The sequence below is a fragment of the Bos javanicus genome, chromosome 1, assembly GCF_032452875.1.
Source record: "Bos javanicus breed banteng chromosome 1, ARS-OSU_banteng_1.0, whole genome shotgun sequence".
Classification (NCBI taxonomy): domain Eukaryota; kingdom Metazoa; phylum Chordata; class Mammalia; order Artiodactyla; family Bovidae; genus Bos; species Bos javanicus.
In genome coordinates this window covers 45,585,715-45,605,997 of record NC_083868.1, presented here as the reverse complement: position 1 = coordinate 45,605,997, position 20,283 = coordinate 45,585,715, and the positions used below count along the sequence as shown (strand labels likewise).

At 35.0% G+C, this 20,283-nt stretch overlaps 1 protein-coding gene across 50 annotated transcripts in view; it reads left to right on the top strand.

Moving 5' to 3' along the window:
• Positions 1-20,283, top strand: part of ABI3BP (ABI family member 3 binding protein) — a 293,260-nt gene that overhangs the window by 184,637 nt on the left and 88,340 nt on the right. For 25 of the 50 annotated variants that reach the window (XM_061426547.1, XM_061426450.1, XM_061426423.1 and 22 more), the window contains 13 exons: positions 268-354; positions 1,650-1,709; positions 2,530-2,613; positions 6,061-6,120; positions 6,924-7,007; positions 8,592-8,648; positions 9,686-9,745; positions 10,415-10,495; positions 13,330-13,404; positions 14,283-14,339; positions 14,984-15,055; positions 15,518-15,565; positions 18,778-18,852. In XM_061426547.1, coding sequence (XP_061282531.1) covers positions 268-354; positions 1,650-1,709; positions 2,530-2,613; positions 6,061-6,120; positions 6,924-7,007; positions 8,592-8,648; positions 9,686-9,745; positions 10,415-10,495; positions 13,330-13,404; positions 14,283-14,339; positions 14,984-15,055; positions 15,518-15,565; positions 18,778-18,852 — 900 coding nt within the window. The remainder of the gene's footprint in view (positions 1-267; positions 355-1,649; positions 1,710-2,529; positions 2,614-6,060; positions 6,121-6,923; positions 7,008-8,591; positions 8,649-9,685; positions 9,746-10,414; positions 10,496-13,329; positions 13,405-14,282; positions 14,340-14,983; positions 15,056-15,517; positions 15,566-18,777; positions 18,853-20,283) is intronic. The other 25 variants (XM_061426629.1, XM_061426620.1, XM_061426612.1 and 22 more) reach the window with 18 other exon arrangements.

Below are 20,283 nucleotides of genomic sequence, written 5' to 3'. Positions count from 1 at the left end.
TAACCTCCCCTTCCCTTGCACCAGAATTGAGTCTTCCTTCTCATTTTTCCCTCAGAGAGGGACTAATGTGAGTATCTGATTACAAGTGCTAATTTTCATGCCTTGAATAAGTAACTTGACCCTCAATGATGCGTTGGCATAAAAAGAGTGAAAATTTTAGACTACAGTTTCATAGAACTTTTAAAAATCTAACAGGTTTTGGAAAAACCTCTCCTCAGTACCCAGAGCCATAAGATATAGAATAACATAAGTCTTTTCTTTCTTTAGCTACTACCAAAAGATCACAAAGACCTCGTCGTCCACGTCCCAGACTTAAAACCACACGAGGCCCTCAAGTACCTCAGACAAAACTGGGTAAATGTGAAATTTGTTGGTTTAAGGGTGAGCCCTAGTAGCCTGTCCCAGTGGGGACCCAAAACTCTTACTCTTTCTAAGTATGAAGTTATGAGACAGCATTAGTAATATCTCCTCTACCATGTATCGAGGAGAACATGACTGTGTAAGATACAGTTGGTGCCAGAATACCTAATTCTTTCTATGTGAGAGTCATCTTTGATATACATTTAGTAAGTTTTTACTATAAAATTCCACTCAGATCTTAAAGATAAAACTTATTTAGCAGAGTCAATATATTCCATTCAAGTAAATAAACAAATTGAAAGTAGCTTGCAAATTCCTGGATCAACAGTAGCAACTGTGGGTGATATGCCACCTCTGGGAGACTTATTTTACTTCTAAAACAGTAAAGTCGAGCATATGTTTTGATGAGACAAAGGGAAAAATCAAGGTAGACTGGACTTGGCCCTTGGCCCTTAAGGTTTGGGCCCACTACAGGATTTGTATATGTGGAGGAAAACATGATCCAAGACAGAAGGACCAGGCATGTGGTGGAGGTGGCAGAGGTGGGGTGGGGAGTTGCCTAGAACAGACTGTCCTACTTCTTAGTGGTCCAAGCATGGCTACTGATGATGCTACATTAGGATGGACCCATCCAGCCAATTGAAAGAGGATTTTGAGAACTTGATTCAGGAGCTTAGATTTGAAAGACATCAACAGTCTTTGATTTCCATTTTTTTCCGGGCTTAGGCCAGAAAGATGCTCTACCAAATATTACAGACTGAGTGACCACCATATCCTGCTCTTTTATGTGTCATGATTTGAACAGAGATCTCTGACTCTTTCCATAGCTGAGCTCTTGGCAGGACAAACACCATCCACTTCCATGATTAATTTTTATATCTATTTCAAATGTACACACCATCTATTATATCCATGTTAATCTAAACATAGGATGTGCTCCTTTTCAGCTTCCACTGAAGTACAGGTTGATCAGATTAAAGACAGTTTTTTTTCTCATTTTATATTAGGTAAATGCCTGAAAATATTTTCTAGTGCAGAGTTTGCCATATTGGTTAGAATCCATTAGTTAAAACCTAGGAGAATTTCATGTTGACTCAAGATAGTTCAAGGCTAAGCCTAAGACTGACCATAACTATTGCTTGGCCGAAGAACAGTCATCTGCTCTTTCTGTTATTTTTTGTTTGTTTGTGGAAGGAATGATACACAAGCAAATCTTGATGGGGTGCAAATGTTCTAACTTTTCATATATTTTTAAATCTCTTTGCTTTACTGTATTATCTTTTGGTCAGTTCCTGCTTCAACCCTTGAACCTGTCACTCTTAGAACAGAGACCCCCGGAACAACATTAGGTAATGATACACCGTGTTTTCAACAAGCCTTATGCTGCTTATTGTTGGGCTCAGAGTTTCATCTTGCTCCGTGTGACAGTAGTTTTATTCTTTGTGGCCATTTATCTACATTCTTCTTAAAATTATGAAAACTCTTAAATTATCTGTTGTTTTTAATAGAATTAGCCATAGGTGAGCCTACTTTAAGATATTTGCTGGGTAACCCGTTTGAAATTGTGTCATTCTGTGTTTTGTTCAAGCGGTGCTTGTGGTTAAAACTGGTTTTCAAACACATCACAGATCTGTTTCTTGTCTAGACAGATAAAGCCATCAACAACTACTCTCACAGGGCCAAGAGGATCCATTCTTGGCACATCTACATTTCTACCCTTTTTATATTTCCTTAGTATTTTGTTGTTTTGTTTCCATTTAGGTAGTAATGTGTTCTTATTTTAATAGTTACATAGAACATGTACCAGAGATTGAAAGATTAAATTATAAACCTCACATTTAGTTTGACTGTCCTTCATTATCTATTGAAATTTAGCAACAGTCCTTAACCTTTTTGTTGCCCAACCACACTGCTCTATGAGAGTTTGATTATAATTACTAATCTTTATTTCTTATATTAAGACTGATTTTTGTCTTCAAAAAAATCTTCTATGATAAAAGAAGATACAAAAGGAATTTATGTATGTGACAAAAATCTCAAACTAAAAAGGTAAATATCTAATAATATCAAATAAGATGTAGAAAATCTAGAGTCATGTTTTTGCTTCCCATAGGTTCCAGAACCCTGGGTAATGTTGTTATGTAATAACACAAGAATTTCTTCCTTCAGCTTCTAAAACATCACAACAGACAATTCATCCACATCCCAGACCAAAAACCACACCAAGTGCTGAAGCACCTGAGTCAAAACCAGGTAAAAATTTTCATGGCTTCGAGTTCCAACAACCTAACCCAACAGGGTGACGAGTAATCTTAGTTGTTGGGAGTAACCAATATGCCGCCAGAGACTAAAGATACAACTCAGTATTGAGTTGCAGTTCCTACTCTAGAGTTGGCAAGAAATGCACAGTAGGGGGAGATTTGTATGGCAGCCTAATGCCTCATACTTCCTCTGTAAAAATCTCTGTTGCTGTGCATTTTATTAACTGCCACTTATCTTGTGAAAATAAAGCTTGTCTAGAAAAATTAGGCATATTCAGTTCAAATTGATAAACACTAAGTGGTCAGGAAGATCCCCTGGAGAAGGCAATGGCACCCCACTCCAGTATTTGTGCCTGGAGAATCCCATGGACGGAGGAGCCTGGTGGGCTACAGTCCACGGGGTTGCAAAGAGTCGGACACGACTGAGCGACTTCACTTTCACTTTCACTTTCAAGTGCCTTCAGTAGCCTCCCAAGGTGCTATTGTATCAGATGTGGAAGATGTGTTTTTAGTTCTAAAACCTGAAAGACAGTTAAAAACAAAAGCCTTTACTTGGTAAATAAAATAGAAGATGGCAATATACACATCTATGAAAATATAAGATTGATATTTGTATGCTATCAACAAGATGTGCTAGGTACATAAATCTTCGGGTCAGGGAAAGATAAATTTAGAAAGAATGAAGCCTTACTTATTTGACTAAGTATAAACATAATGCTAGATTTCTGATTTATATTCACTTAAAACTTTGATATAGCTCCCTTTACTCTGGAATCTAGTATTACTAACTAGGTTACTGCTTAAAGTCTAGAGAGCTTATTGTTTTAGTGATTTTACAAAATTTGAGGCTTGAAACTTCTAATCCAATTCTGAGAATATAAAGAAATACTATGATACTATGTTCTTTACAAAAAAAAACAGGAAATTAGAACTGATTCAAATGTATTCTTTTTAATGGCTGAGTAATACTCCATTGTGTATATATACCACAGCTTTCTTAGCCATTCATCTGCTGATGGGCATCTAGGTTGCTTCCATGTCCTGGCTATTATAAACAGTGCTGCGATGAACATTGGGGTACACGTGTCTCTTTCCCTTCTGGTTTCCTCAGTGTGTATGCCCAGCAGTGGGACTGCTGGATCATAAGGCAGTTCTATTTCCAGTTTTTTAAGGAATCTCCACACTGTTCTCCATAGTGGCTGTATGTGATGCAATATTATTAACTGAAGTACAGATTTTGTTCCAGTTTCACAAAATTTTATGCTAGTGTCCAGTATTTGTTTTCATACCTTATTCAGCTTTCCACATTGTATTTAGTTGCACTGAGCAGCTTCAGCTGCGTGCAACAAATTCTGATAAATTCTCTTTTCATTCTTATTCTGTTAAAAATGTTTTCTACTTTTCCTTGTTATGGCTTCTTAGATACAGCCATCATTTTTAAGTAGACATTTAATTTCCAAATATTTGGAGCTTTTAAAGTATGTTTGATATAAATTTCTCATTTTGATATTAATTTCTAATTTAAATACATTCTTTTCTGCAAAAAAATAAAAAGTGGTGATACTTGTTGCCTTGAGCTTAACAATCATATATTGATATATATGTATATACATTAGCAATCATTATGTGTGTATATTATGAAAGAAAGAAAGTGAAATCACTCAGTCGTGTCCAACTCTTTGCGACCCCATGGACTGTAGCCCATCAGGCTCCTCTGTCCATGGGATTTTCCAGGCAAGAGTACTGGAGTGGGTTGCCATTTCCTTCTCCAGGGGATCTTCCTGACCGAGGGATCGAACCCGGGTCTCCCACATAATATGTATATATTATAAATAATTTTAAAAATATATATAGTCAATGTTATAAAGTTTTTCATGTCAGTTTCTACCATTTATATTATCCATATTATATTTTTTATATATATTATATATTATCTATAAATATGTTTTGTTACTGTTCTTTTTATTATGAAAATAGCAAATATAGGAAAAAATGCATGAATCATATGCATTTGCTAATGATTATAAAAGTTATATGTACAATTTAATAAATAATTAAAATAGAAAAAGTAAAAACAAGAGGTAACCTTTTTGCTTTAAGAAAGCATTCATTAGAGAGGAAAAAAGAACAGCAGAAAGGAGGGTCAAAGACAAAGTGAAAAAGTACATGATGGGAAAATTCAAATGTCTGTAATGACCAAGTGTATATTGTAAACGAGCAAAAAGGACTAAAAATGAGACAGTATAGGAGTAGAGACTGGGGCAAACAGGAAAATTCCTTCCTCATCCACACAGTTCACCTATGACTTAGTTTTGCTAATTATTGCCATGCAGACTATTTCTAGACTTTCCAATTTTTTTAGGGTGTTTCCAAAATTTTAGTTTATTCAGTAAAATATCCCAGTTTTCAAACATCACATAGGTCAGGCAAAGCACTTTTACTCATCAGATTTAGACTGTGCACTGTTGATGTGTAACTATCTCATTCTTTTACAAATGAAATTTAGGGACTTGTGATTGTGGAAAACAGCAATTACATTGTGAGCTGAAGGTTGAAATCTGATTGTGGGGAACTTCATATTAAAAGCCTTAACTATTTTCCTCTGCAGTTTACAGAGAGGTTAATAAAAGATTTATGTGGATTTAAAAATTACATAAAAATTTATTTTAGTTATTCCAAAATTTATTCTGGTTTCAAAAGTTTCCAAGCAGTCACTGTTTCTTCTCTATTGGACAAAGAAAAAGATTGTCTCAGTATTGCTGATTTTGTGGGATAACAATAGTTCAGGGGCATTGACAATGAAAGCTGGAATGTGCCCAAAATAAAGAAAGAAAGAAAGTAGAGCCTTGAAATCATCGTGGGACATAGATGAGTAGAAAGATGGAAAAGAATTAAATCAGAAAGAGTGGATATAGGTAAAGACCAACCAAAGGAGAAAGTCTAACTGTAATATAATACAAAGGATATCTGATTTCAAGGTGGTACTCAAAGCTTTTCTAGATCTTCGTTGGTCCACATCGGACTCCCAAGGTAGAGATCTTTAGGCACCTGATGAAGCCATTGAGATTTGATCAAGTATTTATCAACAAGTTCCTCTTTGTTCATGAAGACATGTTCTTTCTTTGCTTAATATGGAGAGATACCAATCTGATTCATCATGCTGAGGCCTCAGTCTCTCTCCCAAGATAGGTCCTTACCAATACCCAAACATCATACTTTGGCTTATTAATTTAGAATCAGATAATAAAAGGAGGAATAAGAGAATAGGTACCTGACTTAGGTATGGCCAATTTTTAGAAAACCAATTGTTTACCCTTCTAGTTTAAGAGTTTTTAAAACTTGCCATGTTATACTAGGAAGATCCTTTTCACAGTAAATGTTTTAAGTTGTCTTTTATTTAAAACAATCATTTGGTTTATTTTTTAATACTTTTGGTCAGTGCCTACTGCAGACTTTGAACCTGTTACATTCAGAACTGATGCTTGGGTAACAACAAAAGGTAATAACACGTGATCCTCAGTAAGTGCGTTCGCTTCTCATTGTCAAACTCGTTCCGTCAACATCACAGCTACAGGTTCTTTTGCTTCATAAAGCTATATCATCATCCTCTATTATCACGCCATGATATTCTTCATCCTAAAAGTACTGAAGACTCTGACTCTTAAAACAAGTTAATCCTTTGTTTCTAAGAGAGCTATGCATGAACCTAACTCAGATCAATTGTTATACATATAACCATCTGAAATTGTTCTTGCCTTTGCATATGTTTTTTAACCAATGTTTTGTTTAAGTTGAGTTTAAAAAGCAATTCTTGTAACCCTAACAAAAGTTAGAAAAGGGGGTTCTTTGTGGATCTAAAGGTCTTTTTTTTTTTTTTAAGCTATCTGCGACTGAACTGAATTGAACTGAACTGATATGATATTTGTTCTTTAACTGAAAAGTTAATGACATGGTCTTATTTTAGGAAACCATTGAAGAGTTTGTACCATCACCACCATCATAATATTTTACCAATCATTCTTTTCCTTTTTAATTCAAAAGAGAGTTCTTTGAATGATTCTTCTTTTTAAATGAATAACTTACTTTCATATATATGACTTATTCCCAGTAAACTTCCACATGTAAAAAAAAAAAAAAACTATTATAATAAGGGTGAAAGCTTCAAATTAAAAAGTTTAAAAGACGCACTTCCTAAAATATGAGGAAATCTAGTAAGTTTTAGGAAATCTGGAGACGTGTGTTCTGCTACCCATAGCTGCTGAACTACGAACTCTGAAGTAACTGAAGGTTTTCTTTCTTCAGCTCCTAAAACATCAAAACGGACCCGTCGTCCGCGTCCCAAACTTAAAACTACAACAACTCCTGAGGCACCTCAAACCAAACCGGGTAAATGTGGGTTTCTCATTTAAGGACTGAGTCCTCGTGGCTCTGGAGAGTCTGGGATTGATCCAGCAGTGGGAATGGTAGTCCATGTGATCCCTGCGTGGGTCAAGGCACGAAATGGCCTGCTGCTGCTTCCCCCTGTCGAGTTAGCAAAGGAAAACGTGATGAGGGGGTGGCAGGGACTCGTGCGATAGCTGATTACTCTGCTTTCTACGTAAGGATCTACTCTTTTATGTACTATGTCCTTTATTTGCGTTTTCTTATTCCATTCCCTTCTTCACTTAAAGACAAAATGTCTTAAACCAATCTTTTTTTTTTTTTTCAAGAAACAAACATGAAGTAACTTACCTGTCCCCACAGCCCATCAACAGTTGTGAGGATATCAGAGAAGGCAGCGACTTCTTACTTCTCAGTCTGGAGTAGAGTCAAATTCAGAACCCGCCTCAGTGTGAAACATTGAAAGATTGAACCTAGGCAGTATATCTGTGCAAAGAGAGTTCTTTTATGCAAGGGTTCTAAACATCTCTCAGCTGAAAGAGAGAAAAGTCTGTGAAGGACAGAAGTAAGAAGTCATAAAATCATGGAGACTGACAGACAAAAAGAAAGGGGAAGAGACCAACCAGCGAGCACAGACTTCTGAGTGAAGGGAGGTTCTGCTTCTCAGTGGTAATGAAGAGTACTGTGTTTGGAAGGGCCCATAAGAGTAGTTGAAGAAATTCCTTGAAAGTATGACTCAGAAGTTTGGATCTGACCCAAAAGTATCAGTGGTCTCTCCTGCAATGGTCTCTTCCCCCTATACAGGGTACAGCCTGTGATTAGAACAGAGCACGTTAAGTGCTCTACTGGGCACCACATGCTATTTGTTCTTATATCCTGATTTATTGAGCGCTTTTGCCTCAAACAAGGTCTCAGCCTACTTCCAAATAGGTCTTCTCAACAAGATCTGTATGCTTCACTTGGCTTAATTCTGTTCCATGTCTATAAATACAAAATCTACTTATTGAATACATGCTTATATAGACATGCTATTTTCTTCCAATTTTATTGAGAGAAAATTGACATACAGCACTGTATAAGTTTAAGGCATACAGCATAATGATTTGACTTGCATGTGTCATGAGATGATTCCCACGGTAGCTTTAGTTGTTTAGTTTAATCCATCACCTCATATAGATAGATGAAAGCAGTAGGAAAATATTTTTCCTTATGGTGAGAACTTAGACATATTGTTTTCTTAAAGCTTCCACAGAAAAGTCAACAGTTGTCAGAACAGTTACATAAGTATATATTTGGTAAACTGTTTGGATAATTTTCCTAGATCAGTGTTCTACAATGATTGGAATTAGGTACTTAGATACCTAGGAGAAACTCATGTTGACTTCATGAAGATATTTACCAGATTGTGTATGCTATGGCTGTCTCATAAAAGAATATCTACCTGGCTTTAGGTGACCAAATCATTAAATAGGAAGTATGTGATTTCAAAAAAATTTTCAAATTGTTATGTACCTACTGAAGCAATATTATACTGGTAAGATTTAATTTGCTGACTTTTCACAAGTGTTTGTTTCATTGTTTTTTGACTAGTTCCTACTACAGATCTTGAACCTGGTACTCTTAGAACTGAAGCTCCAGAAATCGTGGGTAATGAGCATGTGTGTCCTTCAAATGGTGCTCTTCCTGTTCATTGTCATACCATTATAGCCACAGGTTCTCCTGCATCTTAAACCATTTCTAACCCCTCTGTTGTCATCCTATTACAATCTTTATCGTGTAAGTATGCTAAGCTCTATGTCATCTGTTGAATCTAAGAGAACTGTGTATATACTAATTTCAGGATGTCGGACTGCTGTGTATCTACTCGACTTTGTCATGTGATCATGCACATTTGGTTAAAGTGTTGACTATTAAGCTTTCTTTCAAACATGAATTCCCATTTATCTCTTATTCTTCTCACTTGCTTTTTCCTCATCAATTGTAGAAATGCCATGTTTTTATTGTGTTACTTTTTATTGAATTAGGATCTGTGTGATTGTACTGGTGAATCTATTGTTTCAAGGAATAATGCTTTTAGATAATGGTCGAATTTTTGAACATGCCTAAATCTTAAAAGTTTAAATGATGGGCTTTTATGATAGAATAGGCTGATTATTTCTCCGTATTTAACAAGGTTTAAGAGTTTCTTGTCTTTTACTGAATGAAGAACCACTTTGAAATTTTGATGAGCATGTCCTATTTTTTACATTGATCCTTATCCTTTTGAATGTGTGAATTCATTATTATACCCACGATTATTGAAAGAGTGAACAAATTAGTAGACATTTATATGTTAACTTGTATAGAAGTGCAAATAGACTGATAAATGCTTTTTCCAGTAGTTAGAAAAGTCTAACATGTTTATATTCATAAACGTGTAGAAAGCTCATCTAGCAAAGTCTTCCATGCTAGCAAGGGTCAGATAACCAAACATCTAGAGCTTCTTGTTGACCACAGTGATATTGAACAAAGTGCATAACCTGTCTTATGAGGTTAATGGATATTGGCCATAATTTGGTCAGATCTGCAAAGAACAAGTATGTGTCTCTTTTCTCTCTGTCCTGAAGCTTAAAAATTAGCTTCTGAAATTAGTCTTCAAATACATTTTAAAAATCTCTTTGGTTTATTTTATTGTTTTTGGCTAGTTCTTCCTACCGTCATTGAACCTGTCACTCATACAACCAAGGCTCCAGAAACAACATTAGGTAATGATATTCTGTGTTCCACAACATTTTTTTCCTGCCCATTATCAACTCATTCTATCATTATCATCCTCATCATCATCACATTATCACTAGCTTCTTAAGACTATCTTGTCATCCTCTGCTGTTCTGCAACTTGATTATCCTTCTCAATAACAGTATTGAAGACTCTAAAAGAAGTTGCCTATTGTTTTAAAAGCTATGCATGGGATTAGGTCAGAGTATTTTTCTACTGTGTAATCTTAATTGAATTTGTATCATGTTCTACTTTTGTCTAAATGGGGCTCATTTTTAAAGCTGAGCTTCAAATGCAGTCAGGAATGTCTGTATCTTCTCTAGATGAACTAAAACATAACAATGTATAGTTCCATGGCTTGGGGGAATATTTACATTTCTTACTGTGAACTACCTATGGTTTGATGATAGTCCTTACCTTTTTTAAAATTAGAGATTTATAAGACTCTTCACTTCTTGACTTAATTTTATGTGTAAGTTTTACCTCAAGACTCTGTGATAAAATAATGAACAAAATAGGCAAAAACATTTGGATCTTAAAAATATATGCCTTAAATTTCAAGGAAACATATTTTAGAAAATCTAGAACTTTATTTCCAATACCACATTCACTAGAATAATAATAATCCAATAATAATCCAATATTTCTTCCTTCAGCTTATAAAACAACACGAGTTCGTCGTCCACGTCCCAGACCTAAAACCACATCAAGCCCTGAAGCACCTCAGACCAAATTGGGTAAATGTGTTATTCCATGGTTTGAGGGGTAAACCCTAGCAGTCTGTCCATGTGGGGTCCCAAAGCAGTGCCTTTGATGGAAAGTAACAGACTTCATGTTCCCTAAGAGTTGAGGCATTAAAGTATGGTTAGCAGCTGCTTCTTGGATGAGTTCTTGGTCACTTTTATTTGTAGCAATACTGGCATAGTTAGTCATGGTACATCTATAGTTAAACACACATGATCTATTATAGTACATAACCATAGGTTTTTACCCAACTTACAAGAAATGCAACAAATTCCTTTCACATATTTTTAACATATATTGCCTAAACAGATTTTCTAATGCAAGCTTCCATATTAGAATCAGAGAATCAAACACCTAGGTCAGTCTCATGTTGACTATACTAGGATTCATAGCAGAGTTCAAAGGTTGTACCTACTCTCTGCGATGAATTGCTCCTAGCCTCAGAGACTATTTGCTTTCTGTGAATTTACAAAAGTTAAAAAAAGTTGTCATTCGAAACTAATGTTTTGAAAGAAAATGTTTAAGCTTTCTTATGTTCCCCTTGTTGCTTTTGGTTAGTTTCTGCTATAAGCTTTGAACCGGTTATTCATAGCTCTGAAGCTCCAGAAGCAACATTAGGTAATGACTTTTGTGACCTCATTAAAAACCCACCCATCACTATCATGGCCAGAGTTGCTCCTGCTTCCTTTGATTGCTGTTGTAATTCTGTTTCATGCTTCATCTGAGAAGTAGTCAGGATTCTTAATTCAAGAGCTACCTGTTATTTGCAACAGATGTCCCTGGATCCAGGTGAGGAAATCTATCTGCCATGAAATCCCCTTTAGCATTTCATTATGTGATTCAGTGAAGAGTCTGAAGTCCAAATTGTTCCCCTTCTATTTGGTATGTAGATCTGTAAAATGGTAATAATTAAGTACCATGAAATTTCTCTGAACCACTCTCTAAGATTTTTTGTGATATTCTCATTATTCTCTTCCTATTTTAAGGAATGGTTTCCCTATCAGATTATTTTTAAAAGGTTGCTTCTTGGAAGAGTCAGTTCTAGTGAATGTAATTTACAGGCTTAGCCATCATTAATGAACTTGACTATTCCTTACTCTCCACTACAGTTTAGCATTGATTCTTAGTCATTATTAAGTAGGAATCTCTCTGAGGATCTAATTATACATAGTAATATCTATATCTTTAACACATTTTGTTATTGATCTCTGAAAGACCCTCAGTGATAAGGAACAAATTGGATAGTAAAGTGAAATTTTCAAACTTAGGCAGTAAAGCCAAGAAAATCTAATATTTTAGAAAACATTGGCCCACATTCAATGTTGATGGTTTTTAGACCTACAAATACACTAGCAACTCAAAATTTTCTTCCTTTAGTTTCAAAACATGGGGCGGGGGGGGGGGGGGGGGGGGCGGGGACATCCTTCTTTACAAACTTTAAACTTCTCTAAGCTCCACAGTTGAAACCAAGGAAATCTACGAGTTTTAGTTCAAGAAGTCCTTCCAGCCCATTGCAGTGGGTCCCAAAGTGACAGTGATATGGCTTGCTAACTTGCATTTCCCTCCTCTGTGCTAAGAGAGCAGGTAGCATTTCTACAATAGCACATGGACCAGAATGCTCATGGTTGGAGGAGATCTATATGGTAGCCAAATGCATAAGAACTGTCTCTGACAAAAGATGCATCTTATTCAATTCTCTTAGCATTCTATTTCATTAATTTCTTTTTCAAATAGCCTTGCTTCTCTGTCTTAGGTAAACAACCATTTCCTTGCCCTCTGTGGTCCCAGCACCATGTTAGTAGTTGAGCAGAGTGGGGTGTGGAACAGAGATAGAGATAAAAAAAGTAAGGGCATGTTTTACCTCTTAAAGTACAATATAATTGTGAAGAATTGAGTCTTGAATTCTTCTTAGATGAAAGATAACTTGCTTATACAAAAGCAGCTTGTTTGATTAAAAATATAGAAAGAAAACATTTAAAGGAATCAAGGTTCTATGTGGTTTTAGAGGGAATAGTTGAGCTTTGAAATAACTAGGACTTAAATTGGTGGTTGGAATGGTGAGAACAAGAAAATAAAACATTTTGACACATATTGACGGTACCTGAGGGAGTGGTCAAACTGGAACATAGAACAAAATACTCCTAGATGATATTGAATATTTTGTTAATAATACTGTGTTGAAATCAGCTGTAAGAAATTCTTAGAAAGCCCTTGTGGAAATATAGATTCAGATACAATAGTCTTTAAGGACTCTCACTTTTTCAAATAGGCTCTTGCTTTTTCTAAAAGGATAATTAACATCAGGGATCAGTAAATCAGTGATTTTTTTTTTTTTATGTGAAGAATTAGATAGTGAATATTTTAGGCTTTGGAGCCCATTCAGTCTCTATTATAACTTTTCAATTCTGCTGTTGTAGCTTGAAGCCATTGAAGTTTTGTTGAAACACAGCCACATGTACAAACTAAGATGATTCAAGGCATATTTGTATATCACTTACATCTTGGCCTTGAGTCATTTTAGTTTGCACATGTGGCTGTGTTTCAACAAAACTTTATTTGAATTTCATACCATTTTTTACATGTCATAGATTATTACTCTTTTAATTTTTTTCAATCATTTAAAAATGTAAAAGTCACTTAGTTCACAGGTCAGGAAGAGGGATTTGAGAAGCGCATAATTTGCCAACCTCTGGTTTAAATAATGCAAACTCTGCATGCCTATTCATAACACTGTGATTCTGAAGGTCTCTGTATTGCTACCTTTATCTAAATTCTATGACATAAATTATCCATAATTAGTTTGACAACTTAGACCCTCTTCTTTCAGCTCTCACTGAACTGCAAACTCTTATTTTGAAGCCAGTGACATCACCAAGCCTAGAAATGACACAGAGTCAACCTGGTAAATAAATTATTTAATCTGCCTGGATACACCATTGAGCTTCAGGGAACACAGCCCAAGTATTGTATTTCCAAACATTGAAAAATGCAAAAGAATATGCATTTAACAACTCTACATATGGTACATGTTCTTTCCATGATTGCAAATAAGTATAAATTAGTAATACATTATTTTCATATTAATTGTTATTCAACTGTATAGAAATACTTACCTTCATTTCATTAGGTTTACTCTGTATCAGAGAATAATCACATATCTGATTAAGTAGTCAACAAAACCACTTAGAAGAGCTGATTCTATTCTTTACCTTTATTTTTCACTAAGTTATAAACTTGTGATTCTCTTTAGTAGTAAGCTAAATTTGTGTTCTGCTATGTGAAAAGAATGCTCACTGAGTTGTGAACATTAAGAAGGAAGAAAGTTCTCACTTCAGTAAAGACAAAAAATTTCACCTTACACAGTATGAACCTAAACATTATTGCCCTTCAAATTAAAAACAAATTTTTAAGATTATGCTTAGTAATGCTGTTGCAACCCTCTGACATTTATTTTGAAGCACCATATCTTTATTTTTTCCTAATGGGATTATAATTTCTTTTCATCCCCTTTCTATATCTCTTAATTAGTTAAATGGCATTTTGATGCTTATGTTGATGGAACAAGGTATGGTTGTTAATGATAACCTACAGTACTTATAAAATTATGAATTCAGTTATTAGGGTTTCTTTTAGTGTTAATAGTACTATTGTTATTACAGTAACAGCTTACATTGAGTACTTTAAAGTACACGACACGTGTCTAAATACTTTGTGTGAATTTATTCAATGCTTGCAACAAGTCATTCTTGATAAATTGTACCATTTTGTGTTTTTTGCTAGTTTCTGAAGTCCTGGAATCGCTTACATTTAGTACTGAGTCATCAAAGGAAGCTATAGGTAATAATGTTCCCCAGTGGGAAGTCAGGTATACGTGCTTTTGCATCACATTGTGGAAGTCATCTTGGGATGTCCTCATGCTTTGTAACATTTCATGGCTTCTCACATCTTGCCTGTGCCCATCCAGTGAATCTTGACAATTAAATATTATATACAGCACATTGTGCTAGTGCCTGCTGTGTTGCTATGCAAGTTTCACAATTTCCTTACTTAGTTCCCTCTCACTCTGAATGCAAAATTTCACTTTTTAATATTCTGAGCACTCTTTTCATCCAAATATGCACATCCTATTTTTCATTTTCATTTTTAAGATTCATCCTCATGCTTTCAAAGAACTCACTCTATGTCTTTTTCTCACTGGAATCCTTAAACAAAAATATGTAAGGAAATGAAGTTATCTGCTTTGCTCCAGGTGGAAATTGCTGTAGATCCTGCTAGTTCGTGTGTGTGTGTTCCACACTGCACACTGCCTTCATTTCTGCCCTCTTAAATTGTAGCCATCTTCATATTCTACCTAAATGTTATTTATCCTCACAAATCTATCTACTTAGGATAATTAACCTCTGTTTTCAAATTAAAGTGTTCCATTACAGTGGGTACTATGGGCTGCCCACCGCTAACCCACCATTCGGTTTCTTCTCTAGCACCAACTGAAATAGATTATGTCTATTCCACCGCCAAAGCACCACTCAGGCCAGAGGAGCCAGAGACAGAAGGTGGTAAAGGTTTTCATGCTTTGATTCTTTTATTCAAAATATTTTAATTAGTATCTATTACTTTTCATAGAATACTAAAGTCCAAGCTGGGGTACTTGTTCTAAAGTTCAATAGCTTTGAAGAGCCATAGTTTCTAAAATCCTTGAATTCCTAAAATTAAAATGATAGTTGACTCTCTGAATACAGAAATAAACTTCAGTTTCTCTGTGGTATCTAGGTATTGAGGCATAATAACACTTGACAGTTAATGACAGTTAAAACATCAATCTTAGTTGGAGGTTTAGGATTATAGAATAGGATGTCCCTCTCAGATCGCTTTTTTCTTATCCTAACCTGTTGTCCTATCTGTAAAAATGTGATGCAGATTCCCAAGAGAATGAGGTTGATATTCAAGAAAGAGATACTTGACTGCAGCTTAACATCTTACAGTTTTTAAAATTGTTCTCCTTTGTTTTGATACAGTTGTGGGATCTATTACACATGTGTCTGAACCACCTGAGACCACGCTAGGTAATGCTACACCCTGGCAGCTTTTGTCCTCATTGTCACCATCACCAGAAAACCCATGTTCTCCTTCATTGTGAATCCATGTTGCAACATCATTCTTCTTCACCACAGTTCCTTTTCTTTCTAGATGTTTCTCTTCATAACCATTGTCCAAAAAAGTGTCTTCTCTCATTCAGCTTTGTATCTAGATCTTGGCCTCTTGCTATTTCAGTCACCAAAACTGTCAAACCTAAAGCATCTTTTTCCTAATGTTGAACATTCTGCCAGTTTGGTATTATGTTGAATATTTCAGATAATATATTTTTGTACGATGACCCACTTGTACCTTCTGCCCTAGCAACACACTTTTCATTAGCAGTCATTTCATCACGTTGATTTACTTGTTTGATTTTCTCTTTGTTAAACAAAATTCAATGCTGCTGAATGGCTTATGCTTTAACAGTTTTTATTACTTTGTTTTATGGTTACTCTTGAAAATATCTTTCTAGCATTATTGGGGGAGGTACTAATATGGAGTGATGATTTAAAAATTAAGGATATTGCTTATCTTGAAAGTCTTTAATAACCTGGCATCTCTAAGCAGTTTTTAAACTAAATACATTATTAAGAAATAGGAGTGGTATTCACTGCAATTTTCTTTTTTTCTGTAAAGTCTGCTTGTTACCATCCTTTCTGTATTAAAGGTGCATGAAGCACTATAGTAACCCTGGGTACGTTCCTTCAATTACTGTAGAAACATCACCTCTGCCTCCCCAGACTGTAATTCTGCCCAGCCCAGATGAGCCTCAGACCACACTGAGTATTGTTTTGTATTTCATGTAGAAGGTAAATGTTCACAGAACTTAAAAGACCAGGAAGATGATAGTTGGGACTATGACTAGCTGTTGGAAGCCGTAATTGCTGCTCACAGTCTCTGATGGGGGATCCGACCTTTCTGATGCCCCGTTCCTCTTTCTATCCATAGTGTGTAGCCAGTCCTGTAGCAGTGTTGTGAATATCATTTAGGATTAACTGAAACATACCTCTCAGCCACTCCGCAAGTCTTTCGCAGAGGAAATAGTAATATTTCTGGGAAAGAACATTTATATTCTATTTTAAAACGTAAATATCCCAATTTTAAATGCTTTATCACCTTACTACTTTCTTCTGCTCCTTCCTGTGGCAGCTTGGCCACTTCACTGGATACAAATAAGAGAAACTGAAATCACACCAGTTAGTTGGCAAGTCATAAAGGTTTCCTTGATGGGATTTGAAATGTAGGAAAACACAACATCGATGCAGATGTACTTCTTCTTACAAGGAAAAAAGTCTCAGTGTCTACAGGCTCTCCCAGACCAGCAGTTTATCATATATAAGCTCAAACTTGTATTTTGATGGCCATGAAACTATTTTATATGACTCTATTTCCAAATGAGAAATGGATATTAAATTTATTCATTGAGATATGGATATGAATTTTATTTGTTCATTAATTTATTAATTATTCCTATGGATATTAATTTTATTCATTAATTTCATTCATTCAATTAATTTTATTCATTGATATTAATTTATTCATTAATTTTATTCATTTATTCAAAAAAGTCTTTCAGTGTCTATAGGCTGTCTCAGAACAGCAGTTTATCATATATGAGCTCAAACTTGTATTTTAATGGCCATGAAACTATTTTATATGGCTCTATTTCCAAAGGAGATATGGATATTAATTTTATTCAATAATTCATTCATTATCAATTTTATTCATTGTCCATATAAACTATTTTATATGGCCCTATTTCCAAAGGAGATATGGATATTAATTTTATTCATATAATTATTCATTAATTTTATTCCTTGTCAGAATACCCCATTAAACTTTGCCTATTAAACTCTACAGTTTAATTTTACCAAAATTCCACACTGACTGTATTAACTGGATCTGTGTCTGTTATCTCTAACATTTTCAAGTTTTTTTAATAGCTGTGGTTATTAATATTATTGAAATATTTATTTGCAGATACCACCAGTGATACCAATCTCATTCTGAATTATTTTTTATAGAATTGCTTCATAACACGCCTTTACCTACAGATGGTCTCTTATACCCCAAGGATGCAAATAACCTATCAGTATGAACCTCAACAAACAAAGCAATTCAGAGTCACAATATCACAAGACTAAGAAAACTGTACAAGTATAGAATTGTAGGGTTGGAAGGGTTCTTAAAAATCCTTTACTTTTGATGAAGAACCCGAGGTTGTAGACCAAGTGATCAGCAAAGTGAGTTCTTAATCTCTGGCTTCTAAACCAGTATAATTTCCAACATATCTTGTTCCTCTTTCTACAGGCGAGAAGATTCCACTGAAACCATTGCATGCTTTGTATATTTTAATTATCAGGAAGAAGTCTCTACAGACTCAATTTCTTTCATCTAATAACACTTATTTTCAGCAAGCTTTTCTTAAGGGTCTGAAACTCCATGACCTTGGAAACCATCTGTTTCTTGTTTCTCTTTATCTCAGACACACTTAATCCAACCAAACAGGTGTTTCCACAAGCTGTGACCTTGCATTTGATCATTATTTTCCTCTAGCAGGATAAACCTTTAATTTTTTTAGTGAAGAAATTGTCTTTTACACTGAATGTCCCAGAACTCTTTTGAGAATTGCCCAGCAAAAGGATAACTTCCTTCAATAATGTATCCTTTCAATTTCTGTTCAATTTTTCCTCCCCAATATGACCAATAAAAATTATGTTCTGTTTAACAAAATTAATTTTTTTCCATAACTCTCTTATTAAGACATATTCACCTTCTAGGTATATTTGGAATGTAACATGCTTTTTATTTAGAAGAAATTGTGTCTCTTTGTACTTAAAATATTATACTGGGATACTCTGATAATGCGATGTGAACTTATAATAAGGATGAATTATTTTATCATGAAATTTATTTTTAGCCTATTTAATAGGTATTTGAAGAAGATAATCCTAAAATTTCAACAGTTTCATTTGCCAGCTGAGTATCTTAGATATTAGTTAATGTGCCTTCTTGTTTTGTTTTCTATTATAAGAAAATGATCTTCTTATATTCTATTGCTCTTTGCCAGCTTTAATTATGTTAATTGCTGTATATTTACATCTTCAGTCACTCAACAAACGTCTTTGCGCTCCTAGAAGGTTAGGTACTGTTATTCTTGAGAAGCTCAAGAGCTCCGAATCTGTATCCTCTCTTTTAGCTTCCAAGCAGATACCACGAACTCCTCCCAAACCAAAAACATCTCCACATCCAAGAATCCCACAAACACAATCAGGTAAATGTTTATTTTATATTCTGGCCTGAAAAGTTTGATGTTTGCAGAGTTACTCTGTTGAATTATAGCAAGTTAGGTTTTTAACCCTTATAAAACAAGTCTTTCTTTGAAACCTAATAAATATTTATATTTAGACTTTATCAAAAAGTATAGTATTAAAGTGGCTTATTCCAAAAAGCTTCCCTACTCTTATGGTATTTGAAAAGGGGATAGAGAAATATGAAATTTCTTTAAAAAATAGCCTGCCTACTCCTTTTGCTTCTCCTAGTTTGAGAAACCCTTCCATGATCCTTGCATGTCCTTTACCCACCAGTCCTCTAATTATTTTTTGGCCTTTCAGTCAACTTTATTTAACATTAGGTCTTGAAGATTTTTAATATGTATCTTCTCCTATAATATTTACCTAATATTGCTTTGGTTGTTTTGCTATGAGTTTTGGAAAAAGCTAAACAAGAATCATTATAAGCTATTTTTTTAATAGTATGGAGGTTGTTACTTGAATGATTAACCCTGACTTCTCAACCAAGATCTTGTTCATTTCCTCTGACTGCCTTGGCAGATCTCCATTTCAGGCTACCATAAACCTGACATACCTCAAAGAAAGCTCATATTTCCCTCCTTTTGGTTTCTCATTTGTATCAGTTGCAGATTCTCAGCATTTTACATCAGTTTTTATTCTTGTCCTCATCCAGCCTCTGGACTCCATCAGTTTTTCCAGACATTTCCAGCATTGATGCCTACACCGTCATGCCTAGTCGGCTGTCATTAGTCCTCCTGCCACTCTTCCCTACTAATTTAAAATTGCATCACCCCTTGATCCTTAAGTGGCTGATTAACTAGTTCACTTCATCAGTTAGCCACTCAACAAATACTTATTGCATGCTGACTGCGTGCCAGCCAATGTGCTACACCCTGGGAATGTGAAACAAAATTTCGGCCTTCTGTGGTCAAGGTGGTTGCAGTCTAGCCAATCATCTATATTTAAATGTGTTTACACATGGCCCATTTCCAAAAAGTATATGAAGTGCACCTACCCAGTGTACTGGAAAGGAACCCTCACTATCACCAATGATCTGGGGAAAGGAAAATGTTAGCAGCATCAAAATTATGCTTGATCCAGGTAATAGCTCTGAATTACCACCACAGATTCTTTAATCACATCTCAGTATCCCTACTGAAAGAAAAAAAAAAAAGAGCTGTTAGATTTGGGAATGATCTTGAATACCTGAGAGATGTTAACATTTTCTATTGTATTTCTGAGAGAAATTTTGCCCATTATTTTTTCTTTAAAGGAAGACTCCTTAAAAGAAAGTCCTGGGTACCACATCTAGCTAATGATTTTCAATCTGCTTTAATGTATTTTAAAATGTGTTTTTATTTAATTACTAAAACTTTGCTAAAAAATAATATGGGTGTGATACATAAGTATAT